General features: G+C 35.2%; 2 protein-coding genes across 2 annotated transcripts; one reads left to right on the top strand and one right to left on the bottom strand.

The window, feature by feature from the left end:
* The first annotated feature begins 664 nt into the window (after positions 1-664).
* LOC113761789 (pheophytinase, chloroplastic) lies at positions 665-6,537 on the top strand. Its single transcript, XM_027304929.1, has 6 exons — positions 665-929; positions 1,511-2,279; positions 4,749-4,975; positions 5,264-5,455; positions 5,559-5,715; positions 5,918-6,537. The coding sequence occupies exons 2-6, from the start codon at positions 1,527-1,529 to the stop codon at positions 6,149-6,151; spliced, it is 1,563 nt and encodes a 520-aa protein (XP_027160730.1). The 5' UTR covers positions 665-929; positions 1,511-1,526; the 3' UTR covers positions 6,152-6,537.
* A 5,533-nt stretch (positions 6,538-12,070) lies between these two features.
* On the bottom strand, positions 12,071-14,106 carry LOC113761871 (serine/threonine-protein kinase-like protein At3g51990). Its single transcript, XM_027305031.1, has one exon. The coding sequence runs from the start codon at positions 13,856-13,858 to the stop codon at positions 12,395-12,397; it is 1,464 nt and encodes a 487-aa protein (XP_027160832.1). The 5' UTR covers positions 13,859-14,106; the 3' UTR covers positions 12,071-12,394.
* Positions 14,107-16,461: the final 2,355 nt, after the last annotated feature.

The raw sequence follows: 16,461 nt of genomic DNA, 5'->3' as shown, positions 1-16,461 counted from the left end.
TATTGTGATTTTAGAGGCCTTGCAGACAAATATATAGCTGAACCGTGAATAATAAGACGGTTAGCTTTCTTATTGAAAGGAATGGACGTTATTGTAAATGTCAACTTAAATACCCTTACGAGTTAGGACTTTCCTTCTCTATCCTTAAGCTTGTGCATTCTTTTTTTTTTTTTCCGGAAACATTTCAGTTTACTTGTTTGCTTTCCTATTAAAAATTTATACACCAAAACATTTTATACATACATACAAATATGTATATATATATACATGTATATATATATGTCTACATGCACACGCGCTGTCTTGCGGCGCATGTCTAACTGGTTGGCATTGTTATTGTTTATAAACATATAATTTGTAATGGATGAAGCATTTTATCTACAATGAAAACAATTTGCCAAGTTCAAAGAAAGTAAGAAAATAATTCACTCGTTCATCTTCAAATGCGAAAATACTTTATGGAAATTTGATAAAATTAGTCGCTGCGCATGAATTTTGCTTCTTTATTATCTCTTTTTCTGCCATTTTTTTTTTAAAAACACCAAAGAAAAAGGAAGAAGTAAAGGTGGACCGGAAAGCCCCAGAGCAAAGCTTGAGAAGTCAGCAGACATAAACCATTACGTGCACTCCATGAGTTCATCATGTTCCACACATAACCCAACTAAAATTTTGTGAAAATGAATTAAAAGGAAAACGACAATCAACTTATTTGTTCCATTAGTTCATCATTCTTGATTTTTCTTTGGCTTTCTGACAAAGCACACCCCTTTAAGTAACTGCTAAAATCTCTCTCACTCTCTCTCTCTCTCTCTCTCTCGATACTTGTGGAATATCTTGTATTTGTTTTTCTCTCACTACATAAACAAACTTAAGATTTCTCCCAAATTCTTGGAGCTGAAGCCAATGATTTCTTGCTCTGCTTACTGAAGGTAATAAAACAAGAAACTCTTCCTTGGGACTAACTGGAGTTTTTCTGCTTAATTGTAAAAATTGGTCTGTTGGGATTAACTGATTGGGTGTTTTGTCAGGTGGGTTTGGGCCAATTTTGCTTTCTTGGTTTAGTTTTTTAGAAATGTTTCTTTGCGCTTTTGCTGTCAAGGGTTTATGGCTTTTATTCCAGTTGCTTGATGTTGTATCTAGATGATCCTGTTTCTTGAGTTTTTGGTTTGTTCTCCAGTTGTAAATGTTCTTAAAAAGAAGGGATTTTACGACTAACATACTTAATCGGTTAAATGAATTTTATGAGTGAAATTGGAATGAATATATTCAGTTTCGTTTAATTGGGAGTAAGATGATTAAGAAGTTTATTTTGGTTCATTCATCAAGTCGGGATTATCAAAAGATCCTTGACATTTTCAAAACTAGGTAGATAAAGAAAGAAACAAATTATACAAAGGACAAAGTTCAGTTCTTTTTTGTTTTTGATTTTCAATATGACTTCTCTTTTACTGCATCAGCAAATGCTATGTAGTAGTGTTTGCTCAATTAATCATTTTGGTGAACATTTCAGAGATCTGTTCTGAGCTATGGAAATTATCTCTTGCCACGCTATGCATGGCCAGTATCTAGTAAAATTTAGAGGGTATGCTGTTGGGAAAAGCCCAAGATCAAATCAAGCAAAACTTTGGAATTTCAAGGAGAGAAGATTGATATCTGTAGTCAGTCAATGTAAGCTCAAGGCTCTTAGACATTCTTATTTAGATCAATTAGCCATAAGGAGGCTTGGAAGAGCTCACACTGTTAGGACACTAAGTGCTCTGAAGGGATATGAACATGGTGATCCAAGCGTCTTGAGTGAAAGTTTAAACTCTTATGTACTTGATGGTAAAGAGAATGTTACTGATAGTGACAAGACTGTACCTAAGGTCTTGATTCCTGGTTTGCCTGATGAAAACAAGGGTGATTCTGTTGCTTCAATTACCAGTTGTTCCTGGGAATGGAAGCCCAAACTTAATGTTCACTACAAAACAGCTGGATCCGTGAATGTTGATTTTCCTCCGGTTCTCTTTCTTCCTGGTTTTGGAGTTGGTTCCTTTCATTATGAAAAACAATTGAAGGATCTGGGTCGAGACTTTAGAGCATGGGCAGTCGATTTTCTTGGGCAGGGCTTGTCATTACCACGTGAAGATCCAACTAGACAGACAAAGAATGGTGACAACCTGAAATCAGATGTGGAGAACTTCTTGTGGGGTTTTGGAGATGAGACTGAACCTTGGGCAAAAGAGCTTGTTTATTCTTCTGATTTATGGAGGGACCAAGTCCGTTACTTCATCGAAGAGGTATAATTTGGTTTACTACTTTTTAGCTTTATCAAAGAGTATTTATGAGATTCTCGTGTGTAACATCTTGTGTTTTGGTCCTAGGGTTTGGTCGAGTAGCATATTCAGTTGGTTTTTTATAGTAATGCTCTCTGCTGATTGCTCTATTTATATGTGTCAACACATTGAGAGTATCAAGATTAAACTGATGATGTCTTAAACGCATTTTGTTCAGCTTTATTATAAATGTCTTTCCCTCTGATATGTTATCGAATTGATCTCACATCTGCATCATACTTGTGTTTGGTTAGTTTCAATAAGGTACCTACTGTCATCTGACTAGGTTTTCAACTGGAGTACAGCTTTTTCAAACTTCTATTCATTAAACATTATGTGACGATGAACAAAATTTTGCGTATATTATAGAGGATGGTCCTCTGTCACATTAGCTATTCACTGAGTGTTTATCGTCCTACACCAAGATGGCCTGAAAAGAAGATGATGACAACATTTCTTTGGATGTAGTGAACTGCAAAATCTATCTTCAAGCTGTCCATCCCAAAATATTAATTGATTTACTTTCATTGACCATAAATAGGAATAAGCAGGTATTCAATGGGGTTAAGTAACTAATGTTGGCTCATGGAGAGCATAGATGTTGTATCATATAAAAGAGGGAGTGGGGGACCGAATATCAATAGTATTCCTCAAAAATAATGTTTTTGGCAGAACAATTAGATGAGTTTGAATGGTTTAGTCATTTTTCTTGACAACAGGATCATTTGTAGTTCTTATGGCCAAATCAAGTGAAACTTAATTTCCATATTGATGCTAAAGGAATTCCATTTTGTCATTAGACTGTTACGTAGCATCTTTTTTTATTTTTCTTGTTGCAATTTCATGAGCCAAGTCTTGTCCATGATAAAAGTTGATCAACTGAGAAGTTCTTAGAGTACCATTACGAATTCCTAGCTGCTGAAATAATTATTTCTGCAATTGCAATTTGTATCACTTACACAAAATATTGGGAAGTCTATGCTGGATGGGACCAATTGCTACCTACTATCTTGTTCAGCAATTCCTTATGTAGTGGAAACTTCAGTCATCTCAAGATATTTTGTAGATTTCTGTCACAATCTGCAAGCCTAGGGCACCACAATTTCGTCTTGACATTTCAACCATTGATTACCGTCATACTGCCTTTGATAGTGGTTTGAACAAAATGGTGCTACGCTTAATCCGTAACTATCTAATACTTGATCTTTTTTACGTTTGTCACCAGTTACAGGGCATCTATTTCGTTCTTGTGGTTTTAAAACTTATGATGTACCTGCTACTTGTTACTCTTCATAAATAGTCTTTTAGAAGCTGGGTACAGGGAATATTACAAATGTTAAAATTACTGGATAAACATGCTTGTTTCAAAATAGTTCTGTTACATGGTCAGATAGAGCTTATTTAACTGGAGAATAATCTCAGCTCTGTCAGACCTTTATTAGAAAGAGTGTGGAAACTGAATAAAGCATGACAACAATGCTAGTTTATCAAACTATATGTCAGGACTGCATGAAATTTTATGTGCTTACCAGTAGAGTGGTTGTTCCTGAATTTATTTACTTCTAGTAATATTGCTTTGATTCCCCAAAAATGAGTGGAAATTTTGCACTGGAAAGTGCATGATAGCTAGCCCATAAAAGTTGATGAAATAGCAAAAAGTACCTCTAAAATATTTGACCTACAGATTTAACTTGAAATCTGAATCTGTAAACAACATTTGAACCCTCAGACTTATGTAAGCTAATGGCAGAACCTGTAATTCTCGATATGATATAGATATATAATTCCTGAGGCCTAGACGGAGGTAAGATTCATGGTCTGCTTGGGAATGTAGAGTGTGAACTCACTTTAGACACTCTTAATTTCCTCGCATTTGGTATATGTTTAAATATGTGCACAGAAAATATGATTTTTCTTGAGTACTATATAACTGCTGAAAGATTGTTTTGCAATCAGTTTGTATGCGAGAACTTTTTCTTCACTACATGCCATTCAATAAATATTGTTCTAACTTTGTCCGGCAATCACGGCAATATAGTTTAACAGATTAGTGAGAATCTTAAAAAAGGAATATGTTTTCAATGTATAGAATCACTTTTGGCACTATATTCAAACTTTAAAGTTTATGCTTGCCAGCATCAATATTGTTAACTTTTATGCTGCCATTCTATCTTCCAGTCAAATAAGAACTGTACCACACTATGGATTTTTTTTTGTTAGTTTCTCTAGATTTCATTGTTGTTCTATAACTTTATTTTCATGTAAGGGATTATATTCTGCACGCTTTTGAGAATATCTTCTTGATTACAATTATTCAGCGGAGATGTCTTTAGTATTTCCCTGATATGGCTTTAGGATTCCAAGTTACTTTTTGGTGTTAATACTGGAGATTCCCGACCCAATAGGTGATTACATTGTCTCTCTATGCCACAGGTGATTGGAGAACCTGTTTATATTGTTGGGAATTCACTCGGAGGATATATCGCGGTCTACTTTGCAGCATGCTATCCCGAATTGGTGAAAGGTGTAACCTTGCTTAATGCTACTCCTTTTTGGGGATTTCTTCCTAACCCTATGAAATCTCCTAGATGGTCAAGCATGTTTCCTTGGGCTGGCACATTTCCTATTCCTGCCACAATTAAAAGTCTTACGGAAATTGTGTAAGTTCTGTCACTCTTCTGTTAATGTGAATGTTTCAACTTAATATTTTTGAATGCAAGTCCACTAGCCGAAACCCCGTGTCTTAAAAAACTGGAGCCTGTTGATTACTCGTCTACAAGTGTATAGTCAAATTCTTTTGACCAAAAAAAGGAGGGATGAGAATCACACTGTTGCATTAGAAAATTTTTTAGGAAGAGAGAAACTTCTGTTTTCAGTGTAAAACTGCTTTCAATTGGCTGAAACGCTCTAAACTCTACCTAATTTCTCCATTTCCACTGCGGTTTTAGGTGGCAGAAAATGAGTGATCCTGAAAGTATTGCAGAGATACTTAAGCAAGTATATGCAGATCACTCGACAAAAGTTGATAAGGTGTTCTCCAGTATACTGGAGATAACAAAGCATCCAGCGGCTGCTGCATCATTTGCTTCTATTATGTTTGCTCCTCAAGCACAGTTAACGTTCAAGGACTCTTTATCTAGGTAGCCAGATGACAGGAGCAATAAAATGCAAAATAATTGCTTAATCATATTGTTATTTTCACTACACCAAGTTATGGTCTGATGTCCAGCTTGAATTTTGCAGGTGTCAAATGAACAACGTACCTGTCTGTCTCATGTATGGCAAAGAAGATCCTTGGGTAAAGCCTATCTGGGGTTTACAAGTGAAACGCCAACTGCCAGAAGCTCCATATTATGAGATTAGCCCTGCTGGTCACTGCCCTCATGATGAAGTTCCAGAGGTAGGCAACACTGATCAATTAGCAGCGCTAATTTATGACACTAGTTTGTTTGCCTGGTTGCAGGTTACCAACAATCGCTAGTATAGTTGTTTCATGCAAAATTGGTTTCCCATTTAGAATATTGCCTCTGTTTACAGCAGAGGTTCTGTTCTGGCCTATTATCGTCCAAATGTCTCTGTCTGAAATTTATTTTATCACACAGGTGGTGAATTTCTTATTGCGTGGGTGGATCAGAAATGTAGAATCCCAGGGTTCAGCAGCACTGCCTCTGTTTGATAGCGCTGAAAATTTTCAGAATGACTTTGCCAAAGACCTGGAATTTGTTAGAGAAGGTTCAAGAAAATTAGCAAGGGTACAGATCTATGGATCCGAATCATCTTTCTGGAAAAGGATGATCTCTTTAATCAAATCTCAGTTTGACACTTCAAGAAAGTGACTTAACAAAAGATTATCGTCTGTGTAAATGGTGATACACAACCTGACGCATTTCATACTTTTTCTTTTTTTCAACTAGTCCATGTATAGATAAGGTAGCTTGTATTTGTGTGTTTTCTTGAACAGTATATTGTACAAGGAACAGGTAATAGAAGGTTAAAGTGCCCTGAGCTGCTGTTTCAGTTGTTCTCTTAGAACAGCTACCATCTGAGTTTGTAATTTAGAATTAGGGCTAGCTAATTATATTTTCAGCAAAGAGAAACGCGACAGATCCATGTCTTTTCAGAAATTAGGCTTCTGATAATTTTGTTAAATTGCTAATTATAATCTAGGCAACTTTATCAGCCTGATCATTTCAGATTGAATTATTGAGAGGGACTTTAAGCTTTCCCTTGGCACCAGTATTGTTACTTAGTATTTTTGTTGAGTACTTATTTTCTTCTGGCTACAGAGATCTCCTATCCTTGGCATTCTCTTTTCTTCCATATGAACAACTTTGGCATCTATATTACGGCATTGCATTTGATGCAAATAGTTTCCTATATTAGATTTTGACTGGACTTGCTGCAAGATATCCCATTCCTTGCTCAGTAGTTTCTCTAATGTTGAGGACAAACTTGAATGAGCAATGATTGCAAGTTTTTATGCTTCTTGCTTTTCTTTTGGCTTTTATTGTTTCGGTATGGTTACTTCTAGGGGAAATATAAAGAGTAGGAGTGGTGGAACTTTCTTTTAGGCGTTCACCTGATCGCTAGCCCCGCAGGCCAATGATGCCCATATTAAGTGTGGGCTTTGATCCAAGATTTCAGCATCTACCATCACAACTCCTTTTTGCTAAAAATCAGTGGACTGCACCATAACTGAAGTGAGCTATGTATTGTACTGTACCTTTGCAGGCAGCCAGGCATCAACTGATTATTTCACTGCATTCCAATGTCCACAAAAAATGTGGGCATTCTCTACATTTGTTTCTGATGTAAGAACATTTTCAATAGAGCTGATTTTGACACTCCACAGTAAACTCTTGGGGCCAAACCTTTACTTTTCTACTGCTAAAAATGGCTTGATCATGCCTAGATTTGCAGATTACGAATATCACAAATATTATACTGTCACCACCAAAAATTAAAGAAAAAAAAAGCCTATTTTGGTTTCCTCCATGGTTCTCACAATGTCCATTTCTATTTTTTTTTTCCTTTAAATATGGTCGTTTTATTAACGGCCTAACTCTTTCTAAAGAAAGTATTAATGTAAGAATTTTGGTAAAACGAAATAATATTGCTTCTTTCTTGAACCATGCAATAATTCTTTTGCAAGGTAAAATATGTTGTGTTAACTCACTCATTCTAAATTTTATTTGATGTAACTTTTCTCAATAAAATGTTAAGATTTTTTCGTGAAGCAAATAATTTTTTTTTTTTTTTTGTAAATAAAGCTTGAAGTTTGTTCTGTGTCTTTAAGTAGCCTTGGCATTAAATTCATTAGGCCAAGAATTTTTGCATGAGAAAAAAGAGAAAGTAGCGGATGGACTCAAATGATGATCATGAGCTGGGGCCTCCGGGACAAATTCTTACGATGTCAGTTTCTTTTTTCATTTTTTTTTTTGGAGAAATAATGTCATTATTGCCAAACATCTCAAATATTTATCCTTCTAATTCGTACTAATCACCAATGAGGTGCTGGTATTTTCATAGGTAACACTGAAACTTAAAGACGTTAAATTCTTAGATTCAAGTCCTATTATCGTAAATTGTAATATAGTAATAGTAGAATAATTAAGCCCCGTTTGTTGCAATATGTTACAAAAAAAAAAAAAAGCATTTTTGAATACTAAAAGTACTTCTAAAGTATTTGATAATTGGTAATTTAAAAAACTCAGTTTTTGATAATTTAAAAGCAGTTTTATTAAAAGTAATTCTATCAGAAGTGTTTTTTATAAGTCGCGGCAAGAGGGGACGTTAGTAAATTAATGTGAATCCAATCCAATAGCATAGGTACATAACCCCACCATACATTGATGGTACTGATTCACGAAGAAAACAAATTGAGTACCAACCAAATTTCGGATGTTGAGAGGAGATTGAGCTCCAGAAGGCCATACAGCTAAGGGGAGCCATAAACGTGTAGTCAGAGACAGGCTGTTTGAAGTGTATGGAACATTCTTGAAATTTCACTGTGTCTAAACTGGCAACCAATTTGGCCCCGGTACCCTATACCTATTTTTTCGAAACTGAAATTTCTTGTATTAATTTCTGTTTCTTTAAAAGAACAACAATGAATGCAATACATAATTAAGATTAAATGCAGAAGAATCTTCTAGTCAATGTCTGCATTAATTAAATGGCGGTGCATTTGCTATTCAAGATGTCAATATCTGCGTTTTATGAAATGTAAATTTGGATGATTTGTCAGAGATTATGGGGATCTTCTTTTGCTCCCTTTTGGATCTTGAGTTCACTGAAGGCAATAAAAATGTAACTAATATGAAGAAAATACTTCCTTGCAGGAAAAAAAATTTCTCATGCTTGAGAGAGGGTTACAAAACTAAACAGACTGTATTGTTATTAGTGGTGCTGTTGTCAATATTATTTTGATATGAATGTGGCCCTGATGTTATTCAAGGACGGTTCTATAAAAGTGCCGAGTACTCCCTTGGGGTTAATTTCACTTTGAACCTTTTAATTATACTCAAATTTTTACTTTGGTTCTGAAATTTCAAGTTGGGATACTTGAGTCCTTGAAGAATAAAATTTCTCTTACTCAAGTCAAATTTGTCCTACTTTAATCCCTAAAGTATAAGATTTGTCACACTTAAGTACAAAATATGTCCCACATTCTAAAGTAAAGTATACAAGATTAGGGTAAATCTTGTATACACTGACAGTGTATACACTAACGGGTTTAGATGCATGACACATACAGAAAATTTGATGTTTAAATTCAAATTTAAATGTTGTGGCATACATTCAACCTCGTCGGTGTATACACTAACAGTGTAGGAAAGATTAATCCAATTGATTATATACTTTAAAGATTAAAGTGAAACAAATTTTATTTACGTAGGATAGATTTTAAAATTTAGGGACTAGAGTGTCTCACTTTGAAATTTGGGAACCAAAGTGAAAATCTAATATAGTTTAAGGGAGTAAAGTAAAATTAGCCCTATTTTCTAGAGTTTATTTTAAGTTATTGTTTTTGGACATGTTTTTTCATCTTGTCAACATGTTAACCTTGATAAATTAGAAACTTTTAACTGTGATGAGGTCAATGTTGGATATATCAAAGGGGAGAAAGAAAGCACATGGTTGGTGGGAGGAAATATGTGTGCTGTAAACCCATATTGCAAGTAAGGGAATACATATTTCAACAGAAGCTGCCATTTGCTAGAGACACTATAATTTCTGGGTTTTGTGAGCTCCAAATATCCATCTTTTCCACTTTCTTGATATTTGAAGTTTGAAGTATCATATGTCCGTAGTCTCTCCACCCAATGATGGTTCTTGGTTAGGTGCCGTGATAGTCCTTCAACACTACAGTTTCTTGGTCACATCTTGTCATTTTCTTGGCCAACTCTCTAATTTGTAAGCTGTAAAAAATTATTAAATGATCTTTGATCATATACAATGCCTCAAAACATCAACATCACAAACAAACAAGCACTTAAGATGCCTTAATGGGAAATGCTTGCATTTTGTTCAATGTACGCGGTGTTTTTAGTTTGATGAATTCAAATGTCCAATATATTTATCATATACAGGTCAGTGTATGTAGAAAACTTTACTTGACGGGATAACTCTTGTGGGACGTTTTTCAAAAGATTTTACCATAGCACCTTTAGTATAAAGAGTTCACGACTATAGTCATTAGCGGAACCAAAAATTGAGAGTTGGGGAGTAATACTAGAAAAGATATACACTTCAAAGTATATCTTCTTGGTCTATCTATCGTTATATTTTTGTTAATATCTTGGGGAGAGGGAGAGGGCAAACTCTAATTTTTATAAAGATGTTACTAAAATATATTAATATTTTAATGAGAGACGTAAAGGAATTTTTTTTTGGGATGACCGTCCCCCCCCCCCCCCCCCGGGAAAAAAAAGAATCTGCCAGTGACTATAATTATGGAAGTAACACATTTTCTTTGAAGGGAGAAATTTCATGCAAGTATAGACTTTGAAGTTAATTTGAAAATTTTTGAGGGGCAAAAAGTTTTACTCGTCGAGGATATCATTGAAAACTTTTAAAAATTGAGGAGAAACAAACCTAAATTTCTAGAACTTGGTGCCGATGGCACCTGCAGCACTAGGCCTGTCCTTGCATGAAAAATAGTGAAAAGATGGTTGGAGAACGAAGAACATTCTAAAAAAAAAACTCCCCTTCTGTCTTCTACATTCGAAGAGTTTTGCAGCCCTGATTCCTGTTAAGTAGTACAAGTAGAACTGCTCCTGGGGCTGACCTTTTATTAGGAGTATATGCTTGAGTAAAGCAGAAGGATAAATCCAAGCAAATTGTTCTAAGAGCTTCAATTACATGAGGGTCCTATCTATACATAGTGGATGGTAGAAAAGATGATTTGAAGAATATACACCAAAAGGACAGAAACCAGTTCAACCAGATATGTACAAACATTTTGTCTTATAGACAGAAGCAGAAAAAGTTTTGGCAAAAGTAAGAAAAGAACCTATCATATTGTGTATAAGATCAAAAATTCCAAGTGACCCCTGTCCCTGCCAAAAAAAGACAACAATGATGTTGAGTTTTCCTTGTCGACCATTTCTCACAAGATTCCATCTAACTCTGGATCAAAAACTTGCTGTACAGAAAATCAAATTCTGTTCCAGCAATAGAACCTTTGTGTCACTGCACTTTGGTTAATAAAGTTTTCTAATTATAGGATTAAGTGTTTACCTATAACAGCTAAAGATTGAAAGACTGGCAACTATGATAAATGGTAGTATGAGATTATTATTGAAAGAGTCATGGTTATTATACCTATGTCAGGTTTGAAACTAAACAAAAAAGAGTATATTAATCTGACATGACAAACAAGAAGATTTGTTCAACAACTGAAAAACATGTTTTGGAAGATTGTGTCAAATTCTCACTTCACCAAGTAACCAAACGTGTCAAAAATTCATCCCAATTCGCCAAATGGAAGTACTTGAAGCAAAGGAAGCTTTCTACACGCTTCAATATCAAATTATAATACAACTCCCCAATGACATGGTTATCAATTCCTGAATTAAGTGACAGAAGGGACCATATGATAAGCCGTCCAACTGAAAGGCCAAGGACTTTTTTTTGTATGGACCAAAACTCGATAGTGAGGTTTATATCTCATCTTCGTAGTAATCTTGGCGTTACAGAAACTTTTGTTTAGGATAAGAAATGGAATGAACCCAAAATCGTTTTATGAGGGAACTGAGTAACATGATTGAAGAAAATCAGTGACATTATTCCAATGTCGTATCTGCGGAAGAAGGGCGAAGAGAATACATGGTCGAAGGAAGTTTTTGAGAGTTGTAAAAGATGAATACAAGAAATATGGCCAACAAAAGTCACTGGTAATTTCTGCAGATACAGCCAAGTGCTTCAAAAAAGTTCATCAATTTAGGCAAATAAAAGAATGCAAGAACAAATACATATTCAATCAAAAACAAACTGAAAGTACCTTATACAAATCCCTGTGATATAAATAAGGAATGAATGACAAAAGAAAAGTTAACTATTGTTAACCACCCAATGGTATAGTATCAGATAAATAGAACTCTACACTACAAACCAGCAAGGTTTTCTTGACGAAGCTACCATTTTTGAATACAGATTTCTAGCCTAGGATGCCTGAATTGTCTCTTTGCTCCTCCTTAAATGAGGGCATTGAGCTACGGAAGAATAAAACCAAAGCAGAGTTTGAATCAAGATAAAGTAATGTCTATCGACTTTGTACAGCAATTCCATTGTTAATGAGCTTTGATCAATCAATTCAGTGGAATGGAATGAGAAAGAACATACAATCAATGTGCCCTTGAGCTACTAGTTTCTGTGTTGGCCCAATGTATGCACTTACATTGTAAAAAACAATAAGGAAGCGAATTAATTGAAATCCTCAAATAATCCACATCAATGCGATTTGAAAGCAAGAGAAGCTACAAACATGAGCTTCGCTTGGTTACCAAATCACTAAGGGACCTCAAATGGCCCTTTGGATAAGCATTACAGATTACAGAGAGGTACAAAAAAATGGATCACAGAACTGTAGCATTCCCTTCAGAATGTTTGTCTGAAGTATTTTCGCTGACTGTATGGTTTCTTGATAGTTGCGAAGCGCCAAGTTTGTCAATGCCGCGGACCAGAGACAGATTGCTTTTTCTGCCAACGAATTTTTCACTTTCAAATCTGCAACTAAAACCACCAGACTCAGGTTGCTCACAAGGCTTAATCCCACTGTTGTCTTCTGGAAATTCAGACTCCCCATGAATCCCATTCAATAAATCCATCAAATTACTTCTAAATCCCAGATCAGAGTACACTCTCCGTGAATTTCTCAATGCTCTTGCAAGTAATGCACCATCTTCTCCATCCAAATTCCCTTGTTCATCCCCCTTTTCCTTCACATTCACATTATTACTCCTTGACTCAACAGGTCTCCCAACAGTCTCAACCATCAAACAAGGATTAGTCAAACCATTCCAAGAATGCAAGGGAACCAACTTACTCAACCCACTCAAACATTCAACCACCTCCTTCATCGTTGGCCGCCTCTCCCTACAAGACCTCACACATTTTGCGGCAACTACCGCCAGCTGCTTCCTCACCAAAGGGTCCCTAGGGGGTGGAATCCTCGGATCATAAATAGACACAAGCTTCCCTCTCCTAATCAATGGAATTGCCCAATCCACGATGGAAGGCGGTGAATGCCCCACATCAATAGCCTTCCTCCCACTAATAATCTCCAACAGCAATATCCCAAAACTAAACACATCAGTTTTAGTACTCAAGTTATCAGGGGTCACATAACCAGGATCCAAATACCCCATTGTACCTGCAGGGGGAGTTGACCTCAATCTATAATCATCAACATGGCATCTTAAGGCTAGTCCAAAATCGCCTAACCGGGCATTAAAATTCCTATCTATCAACACATTGGCAGACTTTATATCACGGTGAATGACAGGGGGACTTGATGAATGAAGAGTATCGATAGCTTTTGCAGTGTGTAATGCCAATTTTATTCTTCTACCCCAAGTGGGAGGGCGAGAATTCGAGTGCAAAACATCATAAAGAGTACCATTACTCATAAATTCAACAACTAAAAGGCGACCATGAGAATCACTATTAGTAAAACCAAGAAGATTTACCAGTCTTGGACTCTGCAGCTTTGACAGAATATCAATCTCATTCTCAACTTCTGAATTCTCTGATGTGGAGGAGATTCTTGACCCTCTTGAAGGCTTCTTGATGGCAACCAAGCGCCCACTGCGAAGAACCCCTTTGTAAACTAGGCCATGGCTACCTCTGCCTAACAGTTTCTGCTCAGAAAAGCCATTGGTGGCTGCTTCAAGATCACTGTAGTCAAATTCTTGGATCTTGACAGGCTTCTCTTTTGTTTTTTCTTGGGAATTAACTTGATTGGCTTTCTTAGACGAAGCTGGAAGGTGAGAATTGGAGGTTAAAATTGCTGATTCTGCTTTACATGATAGATAGCCCATCAAGACTGAATGCTTTTGCCTATGGTGTAAGCAAAAAACAAAAACGTTGCCTTTCAATAAAAGCTTTTATGGGGTTTTGGAGTAAAGAAAGAAAGGTTTTTGGGATTGCAGTTTGGTGACAACTTGATGATGGTTTGTTGGCCTTGGCAGTATGTAAATTGGAAAAGGTGGGAAGGAAGCAGAAGGGAAGAGCTGGGAGTGGATGCAGGGTTGAGGGGTGGTTGGCCCTGCCTTTTATTAAAATGGAATCCCAAGATTTTGCCAGGATTAATATGACTGGAGCCAAGTTACAATTTTTGCATTTATTAGAGAAGGGATTATCAAGGGGTGTTACATTGGTGAAATTTAGGTAATGGAAATAGAGAAAATGGATTTTGAACTATATGTGGGATCTCACCCTTTATAATTAGATCAACACTTTTTCGATGTAAATATATATTATATATATTATTTTTATTTAATTTCAATTAATTAACACTTGAACCTCGAGTACCCAATCATAGAATTTAAGAGTAGGGGGGGGGGGGGAATTTTTCCCACAAAAAAAAAAAGAATGAAGGTGATTTTTAGTGGTGACCATAGTAGAAGGGAAAAAGAATGAAGGTGAGGTTGTGGTCCCAAGGTCAATATATATAGCTGTTAACCTTACTGGAGTGAAACTCTGCAAGGGCAGGACTTGCCTGTACTTTGGGGAGGATGGCAAATTCCTTTTTGGTTTAATGAATCTTAGTAGGAAGAAGTAGAAGAAGAAGCATTAATTAATGGTGGTTCTAGGCTGTAATAATGGCAGTAATTTATTAAATGCCTTTTACGTACGTTAGTAACAGCCCGAGTTGGTAGTAACTTTTTGCCAAAAGAGAAGGAAAGGAAAATGATCCCGTGCAGCTATGGGAATGGGAGGGGTTTAAATCACAGCATATATTAGTGGATGAGACACATTCCATGTGAATTTATATTTGTAGTGGGATTTTCTATTTCTTTATTAAAGTTGGTAGGAAGACTTGGAATAAATTTGTTTGGATAGTGGATTATTTCCCCAAATATATTTACTTATATCCCCATTACAATTTTCAATACAGTTTTTTATCTTTCCAATTACCTTTTTATCTTACATACATCACATCATAAAAAATACTGCAGTAAAAATATCTCAAATAATCCACCATCCAAACAAACCATATTAGTAATAGCACCTAAGTATGGCAGCAGCAGTTATAAAAACGTATGGAGCATGAATAGTAGATAAAAGCACTTATGTGAATGTGAGAGTATGAAATATGAGAGAGTTATATTTAACTATTTGTATAATACTTCATCATGCAAATGCAATGGTAGAATCAAAGTAACAAATAATGACAGATTTTTTTTTTCACACCAAATTTGTTACTCGTGCATTATATATAATAAAAAAATGTGTAGTAAATTAAACTTGTCTTCTTATTCACGTAATTATAGAAAAAAATGTGTCAAAACAATCTTTCAGTCCGAATTGTTCCAATTTGTTTTTAGTGCATTTTTTTTTATTGTAATGCTTTTCTGAGTTTAAAGAGTCAGAGAATGTTCATTAACGTAATTTAAAAGAATAACTATGAAAATGAATCAGTGCCAGACATGACCGACTTTCTCTCCCACTTGATTTCCTAAAGCAATTTAGTCCAAGTGTCTAATGATTTTAGCATTGACGCCTTGTTAACTTGAAGATGCAAATAAGGTCTTGTTTTCCAACTATTTGAAGGGTATCATATACATGAAGGAAGCTATATTTAAAGTAAATTTTGTACTTTAATCATTGGAAAAAAAAAAATTACCGTGATTGCATTCCTCATAAAAGATCATGATTTAAATCTCTCATCCATTTTTTTTTCCCCTAGCAAACCTGGTAATCTCTCACTGCGTCTTTATATACACTAAAGAATTAACCTTTTATGCACTGATAATGCAGTAATTTTTTTATATTAGCAGTTTTAAATGTATGTCACATGTGTATGATTTGAAGTTCAACTTTGAATTAATATTATGTACTTTGTAATAGCCATGACTGAATCTCATATCCATTGGTGAATAGAAATCACTCAACTCATATTAAGTATGTAACATGAATTTGTAGTTTCTAGGTCAATTTTTTATAAGGATATAAGGCAAATGTACACATACTTTTCTACTCTGCGTTCTCATGAAATATAATAACAAAAAATATAGGGTTTTTTAATTGGAAATTATTTTTATAAAGTTTTTGTTTATATCATAAATGTTTTTTTCAATTATCTTTTAACTTTTCAGTTACTTTTTTATATAACATATATCACATCATATTTCAGAAAAAAAAATTCACAAAATGTCTTATCCAAACACACTCAAATGTGAAAATGACTCATCATGAAAATTCGACAACCCATCTTTTAAAAGTATAGGATGCCCTGCAAAATGAATATTTAGCAAAATGACGACATTATTAAAAAAAAAAAAAAACCCTTTTTCCCTTGTTTAGGGAACAGAATATTATAACACGACATAAATGCATGTTTATCCACAGATGCCTAAGAATGTGTCTGCAAGCTTTTGGATTGCAATTTTTCAAGAGTTTTGTGAAAAAATTATTGTAG

The sequence above is a fragment of the Coffea eugenioides genome, chromosome 2 (genome assembly GCF_003713205.1).
Source record: "Coffea eugenioides isolate CCC68of chromosome 2, Ceug_1.0, whole genome shotgun sequence".
Classification (NCBI taxonomy): Eukaryota; Viridiplantae; Streptophyta; class Magnoliopsida; order Gentianales; family Rubiaceae; genus Coffea; species Coffea eugenioides.
The sequence above is the reverse complement of the archived record's forward strand: the minus strand, read 5'-3'. Positions and strand labels throughout refer to the sequence as shown.

Excerpts from the sequence above, each read along its gene's own strand:
- LOC113761789 (XM_027304929.1), top strand. The coding sequence starts at position 1,527 with ATGGAAATTATCTCTTGCCACGCTATGCATGGCCAGTATCTAGTAAAA. Across the intron at positions 4,976-5,263 it reads AAAAGTCTTACGGAAATTGT|GTGGCAGAAAATGAGTGATC; the intron begins GTAAGTTCTGTC and ends CTGCGGTTTTAG. Across the intron at positions 5,456-5,558 it reads TTCAAGGACTCTTTATCTAG|GTGTCAAATGAACAACGTAC; the intron begins GTAGCCAGATGA and ends TGAATTTTGCAG.
- LOC113761871 (XM_027305031.1), bottom strand. The coding sequence starts at position 13,858 with ATGGGCTATCTATCATGTAAAGCAGAATCAGCAATTTTAACCTCCAAT.